This window comes from Marmota monax, unplaced genomic scaffold (genome assembly GCF_021218885.2).
Source record: "Marmota monax isolate L192 unplaced genomic scaffold, Marmota_monax_Labrador192_F-V1.1 WCK01_AAM20220418_F8-fsc00373, whole genome shotgun sequence".
Classification (NCBI taxonomy): Eukaryota; Metazoa; Chordata; class Mammalia; order Rodentia; family Sciuridae; genus Marmota; species Marmota monax.
The window spans coordinates 295,050-315,278 of record NW_026692275.1 but is presented as its reverse complement, the minus strand read 5'-3'; the positions used below and the strand labels follow the sequence as shown (position 1 = coordinate 315,278).

General features: G+C 31.8%; 1 protein-coding gene across 2 annotated transcripts in view; it reads left to right on the top strand.

Annotated features, from left to right (window-relative positions):
- Nucleotides 1–20,229, top strand: part of Dtwd2 (DTW domain containing 2) — a 140,560-nt gene that overhangs the window by 106,521 nt on the left and 13,810 nt on the right. Inside the window, exon 5 of one of the 2 annotated variants that reach the window (XM_046440106.2) lies at nt 9,711–11,806. The exons of the other annotated variant lie outside the window; for it this stretch is intronic. Coding sequence (XP_046296062.1) covers nt 9,711–9,839 — 129 coding nt within the window. The 3' untranslated portion in view covers nt 9,840–11,806. Of the gene's footprint in view, nt 1–9,710; nt 11,807–20,229 lie in introns of those variants that run through there. 2 annotated transcript variants of the gene reach the window in all.

Below are 20,229 nucleotides of genomic sequence, written 5' to 3'. Positions count from 1 at the left end.
AACCTTTTTGAAATTAAAATTTCTTTATTAACTTGAAATTATAATCATAGTTGTCCCTCCTGTATGAAGTCTCACACACATAACTACTCACAAAAAATTACAGTAGTTTGGAGCTGGGGTTATAGCTCAGCGATAGTGCTCGCATATGTGAGGCACTGGATTCTATCCTTAGCACCACATAAAAATAAAATAAATAAAGATAATGTGTCCATCTTTAAAAAAATTTACAGTAGTTCTATTAAGAATTTCTTTATACAATAACTATGTGATTGACTCAAAAGAGTAAAGTACTATTAAATGTATATTTCCTTTTATAGGAAAGGACTTGTTGAATAAGATGTATTTCCCTGTAATTTGGTGCTGGAGTGACTGGAAGAAGTAGGTCACTTCGGTGTGTCTTTGGGGTTTATATTTTGTCCCTGATGAGCAGAGCTCTCTCTTTGCTTTCTGTCATGTTCCAAGCTGCTTTTCTCTGCTATTCCCTTTTGCCTAAATGTTCTGCCTCACCTTTGACCCAGAGTTATATAGATGGCTGACCATAGATGAACCTCTGAAACTGTGAGTTAAAATACTTTTTTCATTCTCTAAGTTGTTCTTGTAGGGTATTTTGATCATAGCAACATTAAGCTGACTAAAACATTGCCCTTAGACATATGAAAAAGAGGCTGAAGCTCAGTCCTAACAATGATAATGCGTATTAAAATGCATATTAAATATGGGTTAAAATTATCCAGATACCATTTCTAAACTGTCAACTCATCAAAAATCCCAAACAGCATACTCCATTATTAAGCCTGTAGGTAAACCTGGGCTTTCATGTATCATTTGAAGGAATACAGAATGTTACAATACTGTTAAGGGTAATTTGATGATATTTAGCAAATACTCATATATATATTTCCTCTTTGATTCAGTGATTGCTAGGAATCCAGGGAAAAGATTAATGCAATACTACTTATTGTGTTTTTTTTCTTTGTAAATAGCAATGACTGTACAAACAATTCATTCATCAAAGGTGGACTGGTTGCATAAACTATAGTATAGCCACATGATCAGTTTGTATTTAGTTGCAAAAAAGGAATATAAGGAAGAATAACATGTAGATATTTTTAAGAATAAAGGGGAAAGTGTGAGGTGTTAAACAATGTTTATAATATGCTACATTTGGTGTAAAAAAAGGAAAGTGTGTATTATATTCATTTAAGGTTATAGTATATTAAAATTGATATATATTATAAACAAAGTATTCCTTTACATAACATAGTACATAGTAATATAGCTAGTATAACATATGAATACAAAATATATATTTCTACATAATACACATTGTTTATATTTTCATATAAAGCAAGAGAAGGATAAATCCAAAATATTTACTTATGAGTGAGGGAAGGAATAGGTAGAGGGGCAGATGTTGAAGCAAAATTTCTGTAAGCATGTCTTGTTATACATATAGACTGGAACTGTGTAAATATTTTACATGAACAGATAATTATATCAAGAAGAAAAAAATGACAGTCATTAAAAATGAAAGAAAACAAATGAACCCAAATATTGGTGTCAAGAACAAAGGTAGCATCAAAACTAATGACATTATATTAAAAAGATACAGAAGCCAATTAAAGTGGCCCAGAAGATGGGAGAATCTAAGTATCTAAAATACTAATTTCTGGATCACAACATTTAAAAATGTTTATTATCTGAAACCTGCAAAACATATGCCATGAATTCATGATACTAAAAATGCAAATGATAAATCAAATATTATTCTTTATTGACATTCATTAGATTGTCAACTCATTATTCTGAAAATCTGTAAATACTCTATTCTTTCCCTTTATCCCATCTTTCTTATGGACGACTGTATTTCAGGGTTACTAAATAGTTAATAGGAAAAGGTTTTCTTTATATACAAATTCTAACTAATAAATGTGAGGAAATCTAGACGTAGATAAATTACAGTCTTGCAACTCTCCACTGAGATAATGGTTCTAGGTAGTGATTACTAATGGATGCTAAATGAGTAGATGAGTAGAAACTCTCTGATGGAGAAATCAGAATGTTGACATTTAATTAGTGATGAATTTCTATTCCCATTGTTGACTGTGGGGTGATGAGATATTGTGTGTCTCATAATGGGAAACAATGGAAAATACTGGCTTACTATCTTTGAAATAGTCTTACTTAAAAGGAGGAATTGGACCTTAAATGTGTGGACCTTATTTATATCATAATTTGAAAAAAGTAATTATAAACATATTTTTGAGACAATTAAGAAATATAAATAAAAATTGGTTATTTGATAATATGAAAGTATATTTAGTAATTCTGTTAAGTATAATAAAGGTATGGTAATGATTTTAAGTCTTAATCACCTATAGTTCCACATGGAAATGTTTAAGAATAGAATAGCACAAAATTTGTAATTTGGTTTAGCATTTTAAAAAATGGGAGGAGGAGAAAAAGAGAGGATAGACTGAAAAAATTTGGCAAAATGTTGATAATTGTGGTGTCTGAATATTGCAAAAGTATATGATTCATTGTATTATTTTCCTTTTGGGCATATTTTAAAAGTTGAGGTTTTTTTTTTTTTAAATAGTTGAGGAGCCTCTAACATACACAATTTTGAAGAACACACTGGGAAGACAATCACATATTTCTCCAGAGAAACTATTCTCACCAGCTCCAACAGTCTTAAATCTCTGTTGAAATTAGTAACCTGTATAGGGAAATCTGTTTTTGAAATTAGCTTATCTAACTTCAGTTTTCTTTTCTGAAACCCTAAGTACTTTATCTTTAAGTCTTCTTTCTTTCTTTAAATGGCAGAAAAAAAGATCTCATTTTGAAATATCACAAGGCTTTACAATCTCTCTAAGGCCAAACTCTTTCATGTCATATGAATGTTTATTTGGTTTTATATTGCCTCAATAATGCTGTGTATGCACAAAATCAAAGTAGCATATAGCAGTAATTTATTGTGCACACATAGTGGATCCGTGAGATATCTTTTAGGTGAAGTCTGTTGATATTGATTGAGCTTACTCTTATAATTAGCATAGGCTGGCTGGACCACTGATGTGATTCAACTATTCACTTGCTTCTCATCCTCCTGTAGGCTATACAGGGCATATTCTTGATGAATAACAGGGTAGAAAAGGAAGCAAGCAACTCGAGTTGCTCACTTTTCAAGTGCTTACTCTAGACCTATTTATTCTTGATTATAAGATAATAAGGCCCTTCTGTATATCAAATTCAATACCCTGTGCATCATGAGATTTTTTATTCTGGCTGGTGGGAAAAGAAAAATGCTCAGCACTGTGTCTGCCAGTCAGTGTTTAGATGTTTGCCTCTCATCACTTTAGGTAACTTCAGTATGTGAGGTTTCTTAAACAAAAAACAAAAGATTTATAAATTAATTTCATTAAAATTATCTTCTAGATATAAAAAGATGTTAGAGTGAAAAATGTAATTCACAGTGATATCTATAATACATAAGAGATTCTACAAATTAATAAGAAGGTAGAAAACCTAATATTGCAAAAATTGGCAAAAACTTGAATAGTTGCTTATCACCGCCCCTCCCACAATGACCACATGGTCGTTGACCACAATGGTGAATGAACATATGACAAGATTCATAAAAGTGTTTGTTAATAGGAAAGTAGAAATAAGCCACCAGATGGCCAAAATAAAATCTCATTTTGTAAAAATATATTAAGTCCTATACATATTAAGACTTTGCATTATATATGTTTACATACATAACATACCAATTATATTTCATTAAAAAGAGAAAAGCAGGCTTGGGATATAGCTCAGTTGGTAGAGATTTTGCCTTACATGCACAAGGCCCTGGGTTCAATCCCCAGCACCACACACAAACCAAAAAAAAAAAAAAAAGAAAGAAAGAAAAAGAAAAGCTATCAACACATGCACAAATAGGAAGTACAGTCACCTAGTTAGTGGCAGGTAGAGACTATTATTAAGGTCTCCTAAATTAAAAAAAAAAGTTTTAATGAAAAGAAAAATGCATGCATCCACATTTCTTTGTTAAAAAATAATAAAAATCTCTCCTTGGCTTCACTGGAATGAAAGAAAGAACATTCAGGAGTTTCATAAGCTGAAGAATAATGTAGAAAAAAGGAAAAATACAAAATACCCACAAAGATAATTTTATGACCCAGATTGGCAAAACATTATTAAAAGTCTAATAATATCAAATACAGGAGATGTTATGAAGCAAAGGGAACTCTTTATTCCCTACTAAAAGGCATATAAAATCTTACTACTTTGGAACACAATTTGTCAGTATTTCATGAAGTTGCAGATTTTTATAGACCAGTACTTACCAGTTCTACTCTGAGGCATGTACTTCAGTGATTTTCCTGCACTCCTAGACCAAGGTACATGAATTTTTATTACTTTTCTTATAAAAACAAGTAACTTTAAAAATCCCAAATGTTTCAGGGACTATATAGGAATACTGAGAGACAGAAATGAAAATATATAGAATACTGCTAAAAAGAGAAGACACAGAAGAATACCTGCTGTTTTCAAAAAAAATAAAGATTAAAAATAGGCAAAATTGAATGATATTTTATGTGTGATACCTAAAAGTAAGAGAATTATAAAAAATGTAGAGTAGTGTTTATCTTCTCCCTCTCCCCTTTTCTCTTTCTCTCAGTATGTGGAGCATGTAGTAATAAGCATCCTGAGAGTGGCAGTCATTTTGATTTATTCTATTTCTTAAATTAGTTATTAGAGTTTCCAGAGGTATCAGTTTTAGCCTTATACTTCATAACTCAAATATTACCTATTCTTTTTTGTAGATGTTAAAATTTTCATAATTATATTTTAAATTGAAGTGTTAGAAGCATAAATTCCATAAAGTAAATAGTTGTTATCTCTAGATGGCTTTTCAACTTTTATGCTATATATTTCTATATCTTGTAAGTCTTTTATAATTAACACAATTAGGATTTTCATTCATTTTTTACATTAACATGCAGCGCGATCAGTAATTCCCTGTGGATTCAAGAGTTTCCAAGGGTATTTTCCTACAGCTTCTATAATACATGCATAATGTTCTTGGCCAAGGTAATCCTGCTGCATTCTCCATAAGCTCACTTTTAACAAAATATTCCATGTTCAAGAGGTCTAGGACCAACCTGCTGCAGTCACACAGAGAGGTACCCAACATGGTTCTTTATGTTGAGAAAAAAAAGTTGCTTATGTTTAGAAAATACAATGATGATAGAAAATACAGTGATAATTATAGGAATTAAAAGCACAAATGCAAAATTTTCCAATTGTTTACCATGTAAGGAGGGTGCTAACCTTGAGTTATATGCTATCCTATTAAGCCATCATGTCAGACTTAATACCAAGAATATTATTTTGAAAATCACCAAATATTTACTCTTATTTCAGACTTTGAGATAAGCATCTTTATTTTCATTAGTATCTTAGTAAGTTAAATTAGGATTAGTATTTTCTCTATGAGTATAATGTGCTTATTCACTTGTACACAATATTATTAAGTAATTCCAAATTGTGCATCTTTAGTAAAAGTTTATTTTTAAAGTTGTACAGTAAATATCCTTTGTCAGCAAGATACTTCCTCTTTTTTAAAATAAATTTTTATCATCTACAACAAAATGTAAATATGTTATTGTAAGAAATTTGGATAAAATATTACCAACATTTTAATGTTTTTAAGAAGTTTTTCACAATACCTTCATTTTATTTATTTATTTTTATGTGGTGCTGAGAATTGACCCCATTGCCTCACACATGCTAGGCAAGGGCTCTACCACTGAGCTACAGACCCAGCCCCAACATTTTAATTTTAAAGGAACAAAAATGTAACTACTGTGGTTATTAAAATAAGATATTTATAGTTAAATGTTTATTTAGCAAAGATGGCTCAATATATGCAAATCAATAAATATAATATCATACATAAATAGAGTGAAGGATAAAAATCACATAATTATCTCAATAGGTATAGAAAAAGTCTTTGATAAAATTCACTAGCCCTCATAATAAAAGCCATGAACAAATTATGTATGGAAGGATCATATCTCAACATAATAAAGGTTGTATAAGACACACTTCTAGCTAGCCTCATACTGAATGGGGAAAAACTGGAAGTGTTTCCTCTGAGATCAGGAAGAAGTAAGGGGTGTTCACTTGTACCGTTTCTTCTTCAGTATAGTAGTGGAAATTCTAGCCAGAGTAATCAGGCAAGAGAAAAAAAACAAATAAAAGGGATACAAATAGAAAAAGTTATCCCTGTTTGTAGACTATGTGAAATCCTAAAGACTTACCAAAGGATGTTAGAACTGATAAATTAAGTAAAATAGCAGGATACAAAAATCAATATCTAGAAGTTTTCTAGATACGAATGATGAACTTTCTGAGAAAGAAATCAGGAATACAATCCCATGCACAATATCCCACACACACAAAAATAAATAAACCTTACTAAGAATTATAAAACACTAAAGAAACTGAGGATACCAGAAAGGGGAAAGACTTCATGGATTGGGTGAATTAATATTGTTAAAAATAATGATATTGCAGATTAATTACAGTCTCCATTAAAATACCAGTTGCATTCTTCACAGACCCAGAAATAACAACCCTAAAACTCTTATGGAAACATGAAGATTCCAAATAGCCAAAGCAATCCTGAAAGCATCACAATACCTGATTTCAAAGCATGTTACAGAGCCATAGTAACAAAAACACAATCGTATTCACTCTAAAAGAGACCAATGGAACAGAAGATCAAGAAAAATCCATGGGTCTTCAGCCAACTGACTGTCAAACAAAGATATTAAAAAGATGTTGAAGGACAGCCTCTTCAACAAACAGTGCTGAGAAAACTGGACATTCACCTGTAGAAGATTGACACCAGACCCCTGTCTCTCTATGCAAAAGTCAACTCAAAATGGGCCAAAGACCTTAATATAAAACATGAAACTACTAGAAGAAAACAGGGAGGAAAAATTTAAGATATGGCACAGACCATGATTTCCTGGATATGATTCCAATAGCCCAGGAAACAAAAGAAAGAATTGACAAATGGGATTAAATAAATCAAATTAAAAGTGTCTGCTCAGCAAAGGAAATAATCAGCAGAGTGAAGAGACAGTCTATACAATGGGAAAAAATCTTTGCCGACTATACATCTGACAGAAAAGTGATATCTAAATTAAATAAAAAACCAACAGCCCACCAGACGATCCAATCAATCAATGGGAAAATGATCTAAATAGATGCCTCATAAAAGAGGAATTTCAGAAGGTCAGTAAACATGTGAAAAAAAAAAAAATCAACATCTTTATCAGGGAAGTTCAAATCAAAACTACCATGAGGGGGCGCTGGGGATGTGGCTCAAGCGGTAGTGCGCTCACCTGGCATGTGCGGGGCGCTGAGTTCAATCCTCAGCTCCACATAAAAATAAAATAAAGATGTTGTGTCCACCGAAAACTAAAAAATAAATATTAAAAAATTCTCTCTGTCTTAAAACAAAACAAAAGAAAACAAAACAAAAACACTACCATGAGGGCTGGGGTTGTAGATCAGTGGTAGAGCATTTGCCTAGCATGTGGGGCACTAGGTTCAATCCTCAGCACCACATAAAAATAAATAAATAAATAAATAAATAAAATAAAGGTAGTGTGTCTATCTACAACTAAAACAAAACAAAACAAAACAAAAATTCTACCTTGAAATACTATCTTATCTCAGAGTAGCTATTTTTTAAAAAGTAAAGGCTGATGAAGGTGTGGAGAAAAAAGGACTCTAATATACTGTCAGTAGGGATGCAAATTACTATAAGCACTATGAAAAACAGTGTAGAGGTTCCTAAAATAAAATAAATAAATAAAACTAAAACACCATATGATCCAGTATATAGGGCATTGGTATAAAAATAATCTGTAGAAGAGTGGAACAGAATCAGAATCAAAGACCCAGAAATAAATCCAAGCATCTTAGTCAACTGACTCCTTACAGTGATGTCAGATGCCACTTCTGAGTATATGTATATCTGAAGGTAATGAAGTCAGCATACAAAAGACATACTTGCATACACAGTTTTGTTGCAGCAACAGCTAAGATTTGGAATCAGCATAGGTGCCCATCAGCAGATGAATGGGTAAAGAAAATATGACATATATACAAGTGGAGTATTATTCAGCCATAAATAAGAATGGTATCTTGCCTTTTGCAGGAAAATGATGGAACTGGAAGACATGTTCAGTGAAATTAGCTAGACACATAAAGACAAATATTGCATGTATTCTTTTATGTGGAAACTAAAAGAAAAGAACAACAAAAAAGACAATCTGATAGTAGAAAAGGAACTCTTAGGGTCTGGAAATAGGGTCAAAGGGAGAGAGAAGAGAGAAAGTAGATGATAGGAGAAGGGAGGGAATACATAATCAAAATTCAGTATACGTTTGTATGGAAATGCCACAGTAAAACTCATTAAGTTGTCTAATGTGTTAATAATAATAGTAAAACTTCATATAGAATGTGAAATGTCTTAAAAATCTATGAATAATATGTTTGTGATCATATAACTCTAATGTCCCATCATATCAAATCTATTCTTATTTGATAATCTAGAAAACTTTGGTATCTCCATTTTGATGGAAGAATATCCTCCCTCCCTGGGAGAATATAATGGTTATAGAAAAACTTTTTGTGTCATCTAGTTTTCTTAGGACTATACATTAAAAAATGTTCCATGTTTATTTCCTTAAGATTTTTTCTCCTTATGTGTGCTCTAAATTAAATCATAATGTTTAGTAAAGATTACTTATATTCTCAATGTAGATTTTAATAACCTCCTAAGTTTGCTTTGAGTGAGTTTTTCCAGTATACCAAAAGAAATTGATGAAAAATGTGTGTAAAAATTAGAATTTATAGAGTAAGAGAAAGCAAGTTTTAAAATATTTCTAGGAAAGAATTAGATAAGCATGACATATTTGTAATTAAACATAGTTCATATTTGGATCATAAATTCTAGCACTTTTAATAGATTCCTTAGCTTAAATAGAAATGTATTTTTTTATTTAATTGAGCAAGTGTTCAAATTTCTAATTCTTGAAGGAATTTGGTACAGTTTGTTAGCCTACATTATAAACTTAATTAGTCCCCCAATAGATAAAAATTATGACTATTACTTGTTTTCCAATTTTCAATTTTCTATGTAAAATTTACTAATTATTTAAAGTAGCTGTTTATCAATTTTTAAAGTTTTAATTCAGATACAAATCCCTGAACTCTTTAAACAGACCCTTTTTCCACTTTCATTGTCATAATTCCTTCCCCAATAAAGTCACCAAAAGCCTTAAATTTAGGTATTCATGGCTGGATTTGGCATTGATAATTCATAACTATAGTTATTTGTGACTGTGATCAAAGTTTGTTAGTTTGACATATTTATTGAGTAGCAGCTACTATTTTGGGGCACTGTTCTAGATATGAGAACACAGAGTAAGAACAGTAAATAGCCACTGAGATTAGTATGTAATTACAATTCCATAGAATTTAATTCCATCTATATTAATTATTTCTCTATTAGACAAGGTTAAAATTCTAATACAGGGACACAAAGCCACAGAATCTTTTCAACTATTAGCATGGCTTCTATCTTAAATAACTCTCTCCCCGATTTCTGTATTTAATTTCAGGTCATCATCATCTCTAACCTGGATTTCTGCAAACAGGATTTATATTCTGAAACTGCTATAAATAAGGCATGCTTTAAAATGCAGATTTTATTGAGGTTGGAGATTCAGGAAGAACTCTCTAGCATTTGAGAACTGAAGAATAAATAGTAATTATCCAGGCAAAATGCAGGATAAAAAAACTTGTAGACCACTACCCTTAATCTGAATGGTATGTAGTAAGGGACTGAGAAGAATGTGGTATTGATAAAATAGATGAATAATAAACCATGATTTGTTAAAAATTTTTCTATATTATCTTAGTGATAACTTTTCTTGTAATTAATTCTTTCTATAAATAATGGTGGAGGTAACACACTACTATTTTGATTAAGTATATAATAGAATTTTTATTTAAATAATTTCAAAAGATGAATGATAATCTTTACAAAAATTCAGTTTTAATTTGAAATCAGAATCCCTCTGTCACTGAATGGAAAAGAATTCCCTGTAATTTAGTAAGAATTTTTTTTTTATCTCACATACTTTTCCACATTCTTTTTACTCTCTATTGTGGTTATCAGTGTGTCAGGGTGGCAGTTCCTCAGTCACTAAAAATTAATTCATTTATCAAATTCAATATCTGGCATTTTTCATACTGGAAAGTTGATGGAACTATGCCATCTTTCAGAGGGGGGATATATTGTATGTCTTTAATGGTTAATAAAATTAAATAAAATTTAATTTAATTAATAAAATTAAATTTCACAACTTTATATTTATATTTTATAAATATAAAGCATAATTTCTTTTTCAAACATTTTCAGCTCTCAGAAAGAAGGCTTATTATATATTTGAATTCTAAAACTTTATTAACCAGTCAGCTTCTATTTATATCCCGGCACTCTGTTGTAATGAGAAGAAGATAGTATTTCATGCTCACAATGTGACTAATTGTTGTTCTTTAAATAATAATGGAAAAGTCAGCGGAGCACAACAGACACTAGTATGGCAATATGTAAATCAATGGATGTGTAACTGATGTGATTCTGCAATCTGTGTATGGGGTGAAGGTGGGAGTTCATAACCCACTTGAATCAAAGTGTGGAATATGATATGTCAAGAAATTTGTAATGTTTTGAACAACCCACAATAAAAAATTAAAAAAAAATAATAATGAAATATATTTTCATGTATTTAAACTTGAATTTGTGCATACATTTTCTTCCATTTTGCTGAATGAAGGAGGGTGGAAAAAACATATAGGGGCTGGGATTGTGGCTCAGTGGTAGAGCACTTGCCTAGCATGTGTAAGGCATTGGGTTTGATTCTCAGCACTGCATATAAAATAAAATAAATAAAATAAAGGTCCATCAACAACTAAAAAAAAATGTAAAAAAACCCATAAGAAGCACATGCGAGATTTAATCAGAGCCCTATTAAATGTTCAATTGACTGATGGGAACTCAAGAGAATCCAAGAATTTAAAAACCGGTAGGACTCTTAAGGATTCAGAGGGGAATATATTTATAATTTCATATGTTAGGAAAATTAAACCCTGAAAAATAAGTAACCTATCCAAAATCACACAGCTGATTACAGACAATTATCTTCTCTTTGCATTTGATTTCAGTGTTTTGCATAGTAGAAAAAAACTTCTAATTGGAAGGCACATTTATTGAGCTAATACTTATGAGAGTTTCTTTTCTTTTCTTTTTGTGCTGGGGATTGAACCCAGGGGTACTTAACCACTGAGCCACATCCCTAACCCTTTTCATATTTTCTTTAGAGACAGGGTCTCGCTAAGTTGCCTAAAGCCTTCATATGTTGTTGAGCCTGGCTTTGAACTCGCAATCCTCCTGCCTCGGCCTCCCCAGCTCCTGGGATTACAGGTGTACACCACTGCTCCCAGCTGCTTATAAGAATTTCTAAAAATGTGTTATTAGATCTGCATAAAAATACATGTTGAGTAAGAAATACTTAAAGAGTTAACATTCTTGTAGCCACTGTTCAGGTCAAGAAATAGAACATTGCTGAAATGTTATACATTCCTAAAAGGCTCCTTTTGCCACCATAAGTTATATCTATCCATCTCACTACTAGTTCTCTTATTCCCATATCCTGACCTTTATTGTAATCTTTTTTTAAAAAAAAAATAAATTAGTTTTTTCTATTTTGTTAAGAAATTCATTCTTATCTCAAATGAATAACCTCATAACCTTTTTATGTTATATTTTAAAAGTTTCAGTTTTATATTTGTCTTTAATCTACTCACAACTGAGTTTTTTGTTTGGTATGAGCCAAGTCCAGTTTCACCCTCCCCTTTGTATGGCTGCCCAGTTGTTTCAGCACTTACTGAAAAGGTCACTGAAAAGTGTTATCTCCATCATTCATCATTTGTGCATATATGTGAAAATTTACTTCTGTGCTTTAAATGCTATTCTAACTGTACAAGTTCCATGGTATCTTAATTAGTTACTTTATAATAAGTCTAACTGGTAGGAAAAACCCTACTGTTTTTCTTCAAGGTTATCTTGATATTTTTGTACTTTTCATTAACATAATTTCAGAATCAGCTTTATAAAATTCTGCAAAAATATTTTTTGAGATTCTTATTGAGCTTCCATTAACTAGTAGAGCAAATTTCAAGACTTCTGTATAATATTGTATTTATTCCATGAATATTGTATATGTTTCCTTTTATTTATGTTTTCTATAAAAATGTTTAGTGAATAACAAACCATTGGTGTGAGTGTAGACTGGTGCAGCCATCATGGTAAGCAGTATTGAAGTTTCTCAAGAAATTAAAAATAAAATTACAAATGTCCCAGCAATCCCATTTATGGGTCATTTCCCATGTCCAAAGGAAATGAATCACCACATCATCAGGATATCTGTAGTCCCATGTTTGTTACATCATGCAAAATAATCAAGATATGGAAACAACCCAAGTGTCTGTCAGCAGACAAAGGCATAAAGAAACAGTGGTATGCACATACAATGGAATATTATTCAGCTGAGAAAAGGACACAATTTTGCCATTTGCCATAACATGAATTAGTCTGGAGGATATTATGCAAAGTAAAAGAAGACAGACACAGAAAGAAAAGTATTATGTGATCTCACAGATCTGTGGAATCTTTAAAATATTAAGTATATAGGTAGAGAATTAAATGGTTTTATTCAGGTTGGGATGGGGGAGTAGGAATTGGGGAGATGTAGGTAAGAGTAAACCAAGTGGCAGATATGTAATTCTAGAAATTCCAGAAATCTAAGATACAATATGAAGACCACAAATTGTACTGTATGTGGAATTCATGTTGAGTAGATTTTATCTGCTTTTGCCACAAAAACAAAACCAAAACAAAAAAAGAGTAGCTGAAATGATGAATATGTTCATTTGTTTCACTATAATAGCCCTTTTTACTATCTCTCTGTGTCTCATAATAGCATATTGAATACTTTAAGTGTATACAGTAAAATTTACTAGAAAAATATAGACCATAATTATTGAGAAAGACATGAAGGCTTTTGCAATTTTACATACTTGGTTCAGTTGTAAATGAAGTCAAACTATTTGTTATCAATAAGCACAGTCTTAAAAGTTTTGATGCTTTTCATTTTATAATTTTCTTTTTTTGAAGATTATAAACCACAGTGTCTTCTCTATGTGTTCTGTGCTGTGTGTTGTTCAAAGAAACATGGCAACCTATTGCTAATCAACACTTTCTTATGTCTCTCTGCTACTTTTATTATCATAAAATCAAGTATGTTTAAATGTGTAGAGGTAGAGGAATACAAGATAATGCATTGAAAACAATGGATAGATAAGACAAACTTTTAATCAGTCATCTAAGAAATAAATTTAACGTAAAAAGTGATTTTCAAAAATGATTGTTAATTCTTAGTCTGCCTTTTATGTTTATATAGTGTTGTTTGGGGGATGTCTTAAAGAAATGATTGAAAGATATACAGTCTATTTATTTTGGTAATCATTGCAAATTGTTTTAAAGAATTTTTTAAAAATATTTTTTAGTTGTAGATGGACATAATACCTTTATTTTATTTATTTATTTTTATGTGGTTCTGAGGATCGAACCCAGTGCCTCACATGTGCCCGGAAATCACTCCACCACTGAGCCACAACCTCAGCCCAATTATTGCAAATTTTAGTGGTGCTCATACCTTGTACTTAAAGGGTAAAAGAATAAAAATCTAGGGGCTAGGGTTGTGGCTCAGTGGTAGAGCGCTTGCCTCAAATGTATGAGTACCACATACAAATAAAAAATAAAGGTCCATCAACAAAGAAAATGAAAAAATTAATAAAATTTTAAAAAATAATAAAAATCTAAATTTTTCTTTGTCTCTAAATATATCTTTAATGCAAATATTTATGCCATATATATGTGTGTATATGTAAATTAATTTAAGTACACAGAACCTTGAACACGCTAATCAAGCACTCTACCATTGAACTATATCCCTAGCCCAAACTTTTACTCTAGTGATGTTAATCTGGCAGAATAATCCTTTCCCCTCTTTCAGTAAAACCTCTCTCTTCTGTTTCTTTTGCCTGCTTCTTACATTGCCATTTCTCTATGTATTTATAGCTTTCCTTTTTCCATCTTTATTTAAAAGTTAATGTTCTTTAGGGTGTCCTGAGTCCTGTGTCACCTTTGACTTCACCCTTGACTAGACCATCTCCCCAGGCATTCTATAGTAGAGCTGAATTACTTAACATTTATTCATTGGATTGCAAAGGTAGCACTGGGAATCACCATCACCATCACCATCCTCCTCCTTAACATCATCAGCAGCAGTACCTTCCTCATCAACCACCTGGCCAGTATTGAATGCTTGTGCCAGACATTGCTGAACATTTCATGTGTGATAGCTTTTTAAGATGTAATCACCCTTTAAGGTTGTTAATTTAACAAAGTCTTATTTTTGTATTTGTTAATAACTGTTAATCCACAATTATTTTGTCAGTTTAAACTTAGTGTGTCTAACTTCAGAGCTCATGCTCTTAGTTGCTGTGCTTTTCTGCCTCCAAATTCATGCATGTAAATTTTGTTCAAAGTTATAGAAGAGACAGATGCTTTCAGCCAAATGAAATTGCATACAATTTAACTCAGAGTAAATTTTAAATAAAAGTTGTATTTGGCACATGAACTTCTGATGTAATTGTTTAATGTTGTATTTCACACTTAGGCTAATTTACAATTCATTTTTTCAGAAGCTGTTAATGATGCCATGACAGTTTTTGAAACTGATAGAGCTGCTAATTGTTAAATGAAGTTTCTCTTTGGGTGAAAATATTTGACTTGTAAGACATTTTAAATTGGCTATTACATTGGCATGCTGGTAGATCAAGAAGAAGATTTGAATCTAAATAAAATATAATTTTAGGTTATTATGGGAAATTCATTAATATATATATATATTTTTTTTTGCAGTGCTGGAGATCAAGCCTAGGGCCTTGTACATGCTAGGCAAGTGCTTTACACGTTGAGCTGCATTTCCACCCTTATATTTCAATATTATGAAAAAAATAAACAAGTACCCCAACTTGTTTTTTGGGGGTACTGGGGTTTGAAGTTGGTGGTGCTTTAGTGTTGAGCCACATCCCCAGCCCTCTTTTTAATTTTTTTTTATTTTAAGACCAGGTCTCACTATTTGCTGAGGGCCTTGCTAAATTGCTAAGGCTAGTCTCAAACTTGTGATCCTTCTGCCTCAACCTCCTGAGTTGCTGGGATTATTGGCAAGCACCACTGTGCCCGGCTAAAACTTTTAATTCTGTGAATACAATTTTTTTTTAAAGAAAAATCATACCTAGCAGAAGAAGCTGGATTATTTATTTTTTTCCTATTTATTTATTTATACTGGGATTGAACTCAGGGGTACTCAACCACTGAGCCATTCCCAGCCCTATTTTGTATTTTATTTAGAGACTGGTTCTTATTGAGTTGCTTAGTGCCTTACTTTTGCTAAGACTGGCTTTGAACTTGCATCCTCCTTCCTCAGCTTCCTGAGCTGTGGGATTGATTATAGGCATGTGCCACCATGCCTAGCTTATTTATTTATTTTTTATTTGGTGGTAAAGATTGAACCTAGTGCCTCACACATGCTAGGTAAGCGCTGTACCACTTAGCCAAAACCCGAGCCCCTCTGGATTATTTAATTTCTAAAGATTATATTCAGTCCTGTGATCTTACGAATCTATGTGGATGTTTTTCCTTTGAATATATTCTCATACTGATAGTTCCTAGGGTCTTCAGATACGAGGTATATTGGAGTTTAGTGGAAGACTGTGAAGATAAAATATTATTCTTAAGAGGAAAATCCAGTAATCACGATGTTTGGCTGTCACTCAGTAAACAAAGTCTTATTTTTGTATTAGTATTTAGATTGCTGAAACTGAAGAATTTTAAGTGCTTAATGTTTAGACTCTTTAACTATATATTTGTGTTTTTAACATCAAAAGTAACATATAGTGTTCTTACTGATGTGTTAGCATGAAAAATTCTGTAGAAAAGAGCTAAATTTTAAATCAAACATATTCTATAAATACACATATACACATAAAATTTTGGACACAGGCTTTCTTATATAAACTGTTGTGAATTGTAGATTTTCAAACAAGCCTAGAAAAGTAAATAATTTAAGTGATAATGTGTTTGAGGAGTAGCACTGATATTTTCATTTTATCTACAACTGATGTCCCTTTGAACTTTATTTTTATCATATTTTCTGAGTTTCCATGTTAATTCATAGAATTTCTACTTTTTGTAAAAACTTTGCAGGCTTTATAATAGGTCAGAGCTGGAGTAAGGCAGGGACAGGCTTTGTGGTATGTCAGAACTGGAGCAAGGCAGAGACACTGATATTTGCAAGTAACTTTTATACTTGTGTAAAAGACCCTTCCCTCCTTATCATTTTAAAAAAATGATTAAGTTCAGAAGATTATACAGGGTATTCTTCAGGGTACCCAGCCTTGTTTTCCAATAGAAAAACTTTGTTTTTATTTGTTTACTATACTGGGATTTGCCTACAAATTTATCCACTTAAGATATTAACCTGGTTGTTTCACTCAGGCTCTTGAATAAGCCTCTGTTTCTGCTCTGACATGACAAATTTTGGAACCTTGAGCATGTTACTTCATGTCTCTCTGCTTTGGTTTCCTTTTTTATAAAGTGAAGATAATGAAGGTACCTACTTCATAGGGTCTTTATGAGAATTAAATGAAGCAATTTATTATTTATAACTGCATGAAATCTTATACATAAATGACTAAATCTGTTTTAGATCTGGCATCTGTCTGATGCCAAAGCTGGACTTTTACCACTATTAGGTCATATAGTTGAACTAAATCAAGGGAGTGAAAAGAGTGAAATGAATTGAGGGATTGGGGCTAGAAGAAAAAGTTAAGTGCTTCTCTTTCAAGGGGCAGCTCATGAACTCAGATAATGAATCTAGCCTGGGAAAGATCATAGAAATAAGTCTGCTACAGAAAGGAGGTTTTTATATGTGTCTCTCAATGGTAAGACTTCAGGATGTTACTAAAAAGAAGTTTGTTTAAGCCTATTCTAGTCTAGAATTGTTTCAGACGGCGTGGAAAATAGGTTGATTTTCCTAGAAACCTGTAAGTAATTTGATCAAGTGATTAGAAAGTCTTAATAATTGAGACACACAATAATTTTGAATAGTAATGAACTTGACTTAAGATTGCCTGATTATAGAGAAAAAGTGATTACCATCAGATTATTAAAATGCAGTATTATCAGGAGTTGAATTAAAATTCTAATTTAAATTTTAAGGTGTTTGTTAGTTTTGCCCAACAAAAGAATTAATTATTGTTTATAGCAATAAGTTATTTTTAAAAATCTTTAATAATATGCAAACATATTCCACAACCTGTTATTTCCTTGAATATTTGTTTTAGTCCTAAAGGTCACTACTAAACCACTGAGTATGTATGTTATTTAAACTTTTAATGGCAAAAATCACTTGTAACAAAAAGAGCTAAATGTATAAATAGGAAGGAGAAATTTGTAAAAACATTTTTAAAAAGGCACCTGAACAGCGATCATAGTCATCCATACTGTTATCTGGTATTTTTTTTGAACCTGGAGGTGCTGAACCAGTGAGCTACCTCCTCAGCCCTTTTTATTTTATATTTTAAAACAGGCTAGGGCCTTCCTAATTGCTGCAGCTAGCTTTGAACTTGCAATCCTCCTGCCTTAGTCTCCCAAAAATTTATCTAATGTAATGGAAGAGAAAAAAGGAAGGTATTATAACAACAAAAGAATTTCTAGAAATTGAACTTTTAGCTGATTCAGAGAATCAATGGAAAAGGTCTGAAGCTTAAGTTTCTAAAATAAAAACTTTATTATAAGCCCACAAACTATACCAATAGAATTTGAACCAACCAGTGATTTTCCTGTTTCTCATTAAGAGTATTCAGCTTATATCATAGAGAACCAGGTTTCAAAAATAGAAAATTAGGGGCTGGGGATGTGGCTCAAGCGGTAGCACGCTCGCCTGGCATGCGTGTGGCCGGGTTCGATCCTCAGCAGCACATAAAAACAAAGATGTTGTGTCCGCCAAAAACCAACAAATAAATAAATAAATAAATATTTTTAAAAAGAGAAAATTACTGAGGCATTCTTTGAGTCAGCATGACTTCAAAACTTGCAAATATATCTACCTCTGTCTGTATTTATAAAATCTTAGGGTTCATACCTACGAGATAAATTCAGCTGTCAGAATTGACACCATCACATCTAGCTATCTGATTTTATAGGTGAGGAGGAGGTAAGGGAAACTAAGAAACTAATGATATGGGTGAGATTGATTTGTTATTGTCAGGTTCGATAAAATTATCATGATTTTTCAACCAGCCCACTTTCTATGTATCCTGCTTTTGTCTATGCTAATTCTCCTCACCCCTGTTTCTTTTAAAGTAGTGCTTGAGATAGAATGCAGGGTGTGCACTCTGTCACTGAGCTACTGGGATTTGCCTAAAAGTTTATCCACTTCTTTCTCCTCTTGTTCATTTGCTAATTGAATAGAGTATGTGATGAAGATGGAATAGCACAAAAACATGAAAGGAGAAGCTATGAGACCACATTTAACATGCTATCATCTAATAACATGTATGTCATCACTATGATACAGATTAGCTATCTGGTCTTTTAGTTTTAATTCCTGGAAAGATGATTTGTGAAGGATATTCTGAAGTATTTTTTTAACTTTTTAAAATATGTATCTTTTAGTTGTAGTTCGACCCAATACCTTTATTTTATTTTTATGTGGTGCTGAGGATTGAACCCAGGGCCTTGCACCTGCTAGGTGAATGCTATACCGCTGAGCCACAACCCCAGCCCTGAAGTCTTTTAACATATGAAATTTCAAATTCTGAATTTTCTTACAATAGGAAATAAAATTACTCCCTGTAATAACAAATGTCTTTTAAAAAGTAAAATTCATTCCAGTAAGTAAAATTGACTGAATTTTGCCTGTGTCCCAATTATTTTGTGATAATGGGATGTCTATTATAAATTCATCCAAGGAAAACTTGGGGATTAAGTATTGAGAGCAGTAGTTGGCTATTCTCTGTTCATCTTTGATGAATTATTAAAACTGTTAGTAATTACAGTTAATCAACATTGTGAATATTCTTGCAGTTATTTAATCATAGGCTTTCTTTTATCACTGTATATATTTCTTAACCATTTTCATCCTTCCTTTCCCTGAATCTCCTTCACATCTTTCCATTTGGAGAAATATAAATTAATTTTAATATAATCATACTCCAAATATTATTAGTCAGCTTATAAAGTATGTATTCCAAAATCAAATATATACTCATAGTGTCCATTAAGCTGCAACCATAGTATCCCACTCTTTCCTGTTCCCTTTCTGAGAAATAAAAGCCATAGAGAAAAATTGTTTTAAACAAAGAGCCAAACTAGAAGAATTATATTTCTCATTATGAGGGACTGCATAAGACACAGAAGAGGGAAGGAATTGAAGGATAAGATGTCATGGATTTGAAGTGATCTCATACTACTTTGAGAATACTAACAAAACGAGAGAGAACACCTGAAGAAGTAAAAATTGAAATTATCTTCTATCTGCATATCCTAACATGTGATTCTGTTTAGAATGTGGGCTAGGAATGTGACTTTATAAGATTGTTTGAATTTTATTTACTTAAAATAGGAGACAAAAATCCCAAGTGTTGACTATTGGTTTTCTGCTGATGTTTTTCATGTCTGACTCTATCTTCAGGTTTCAGATAAAAAAATATATCCATGGAGAAATGTATATATAAAGTATGTATAGCATACTATTTCTTACCTAAGAGAGGATTACATATATTTGTGTGTATTTGTGTATATCTTTATACACCATCTACACAGGTATACCTATGACACTTTAAATAACACTTTATACTATACTAAGAAATAATGGGGATAAAGCATGATTTTAAAAAATTGTGAAGTAATATCATTTTAAATTCTACAGTCTGTGAGAGTTT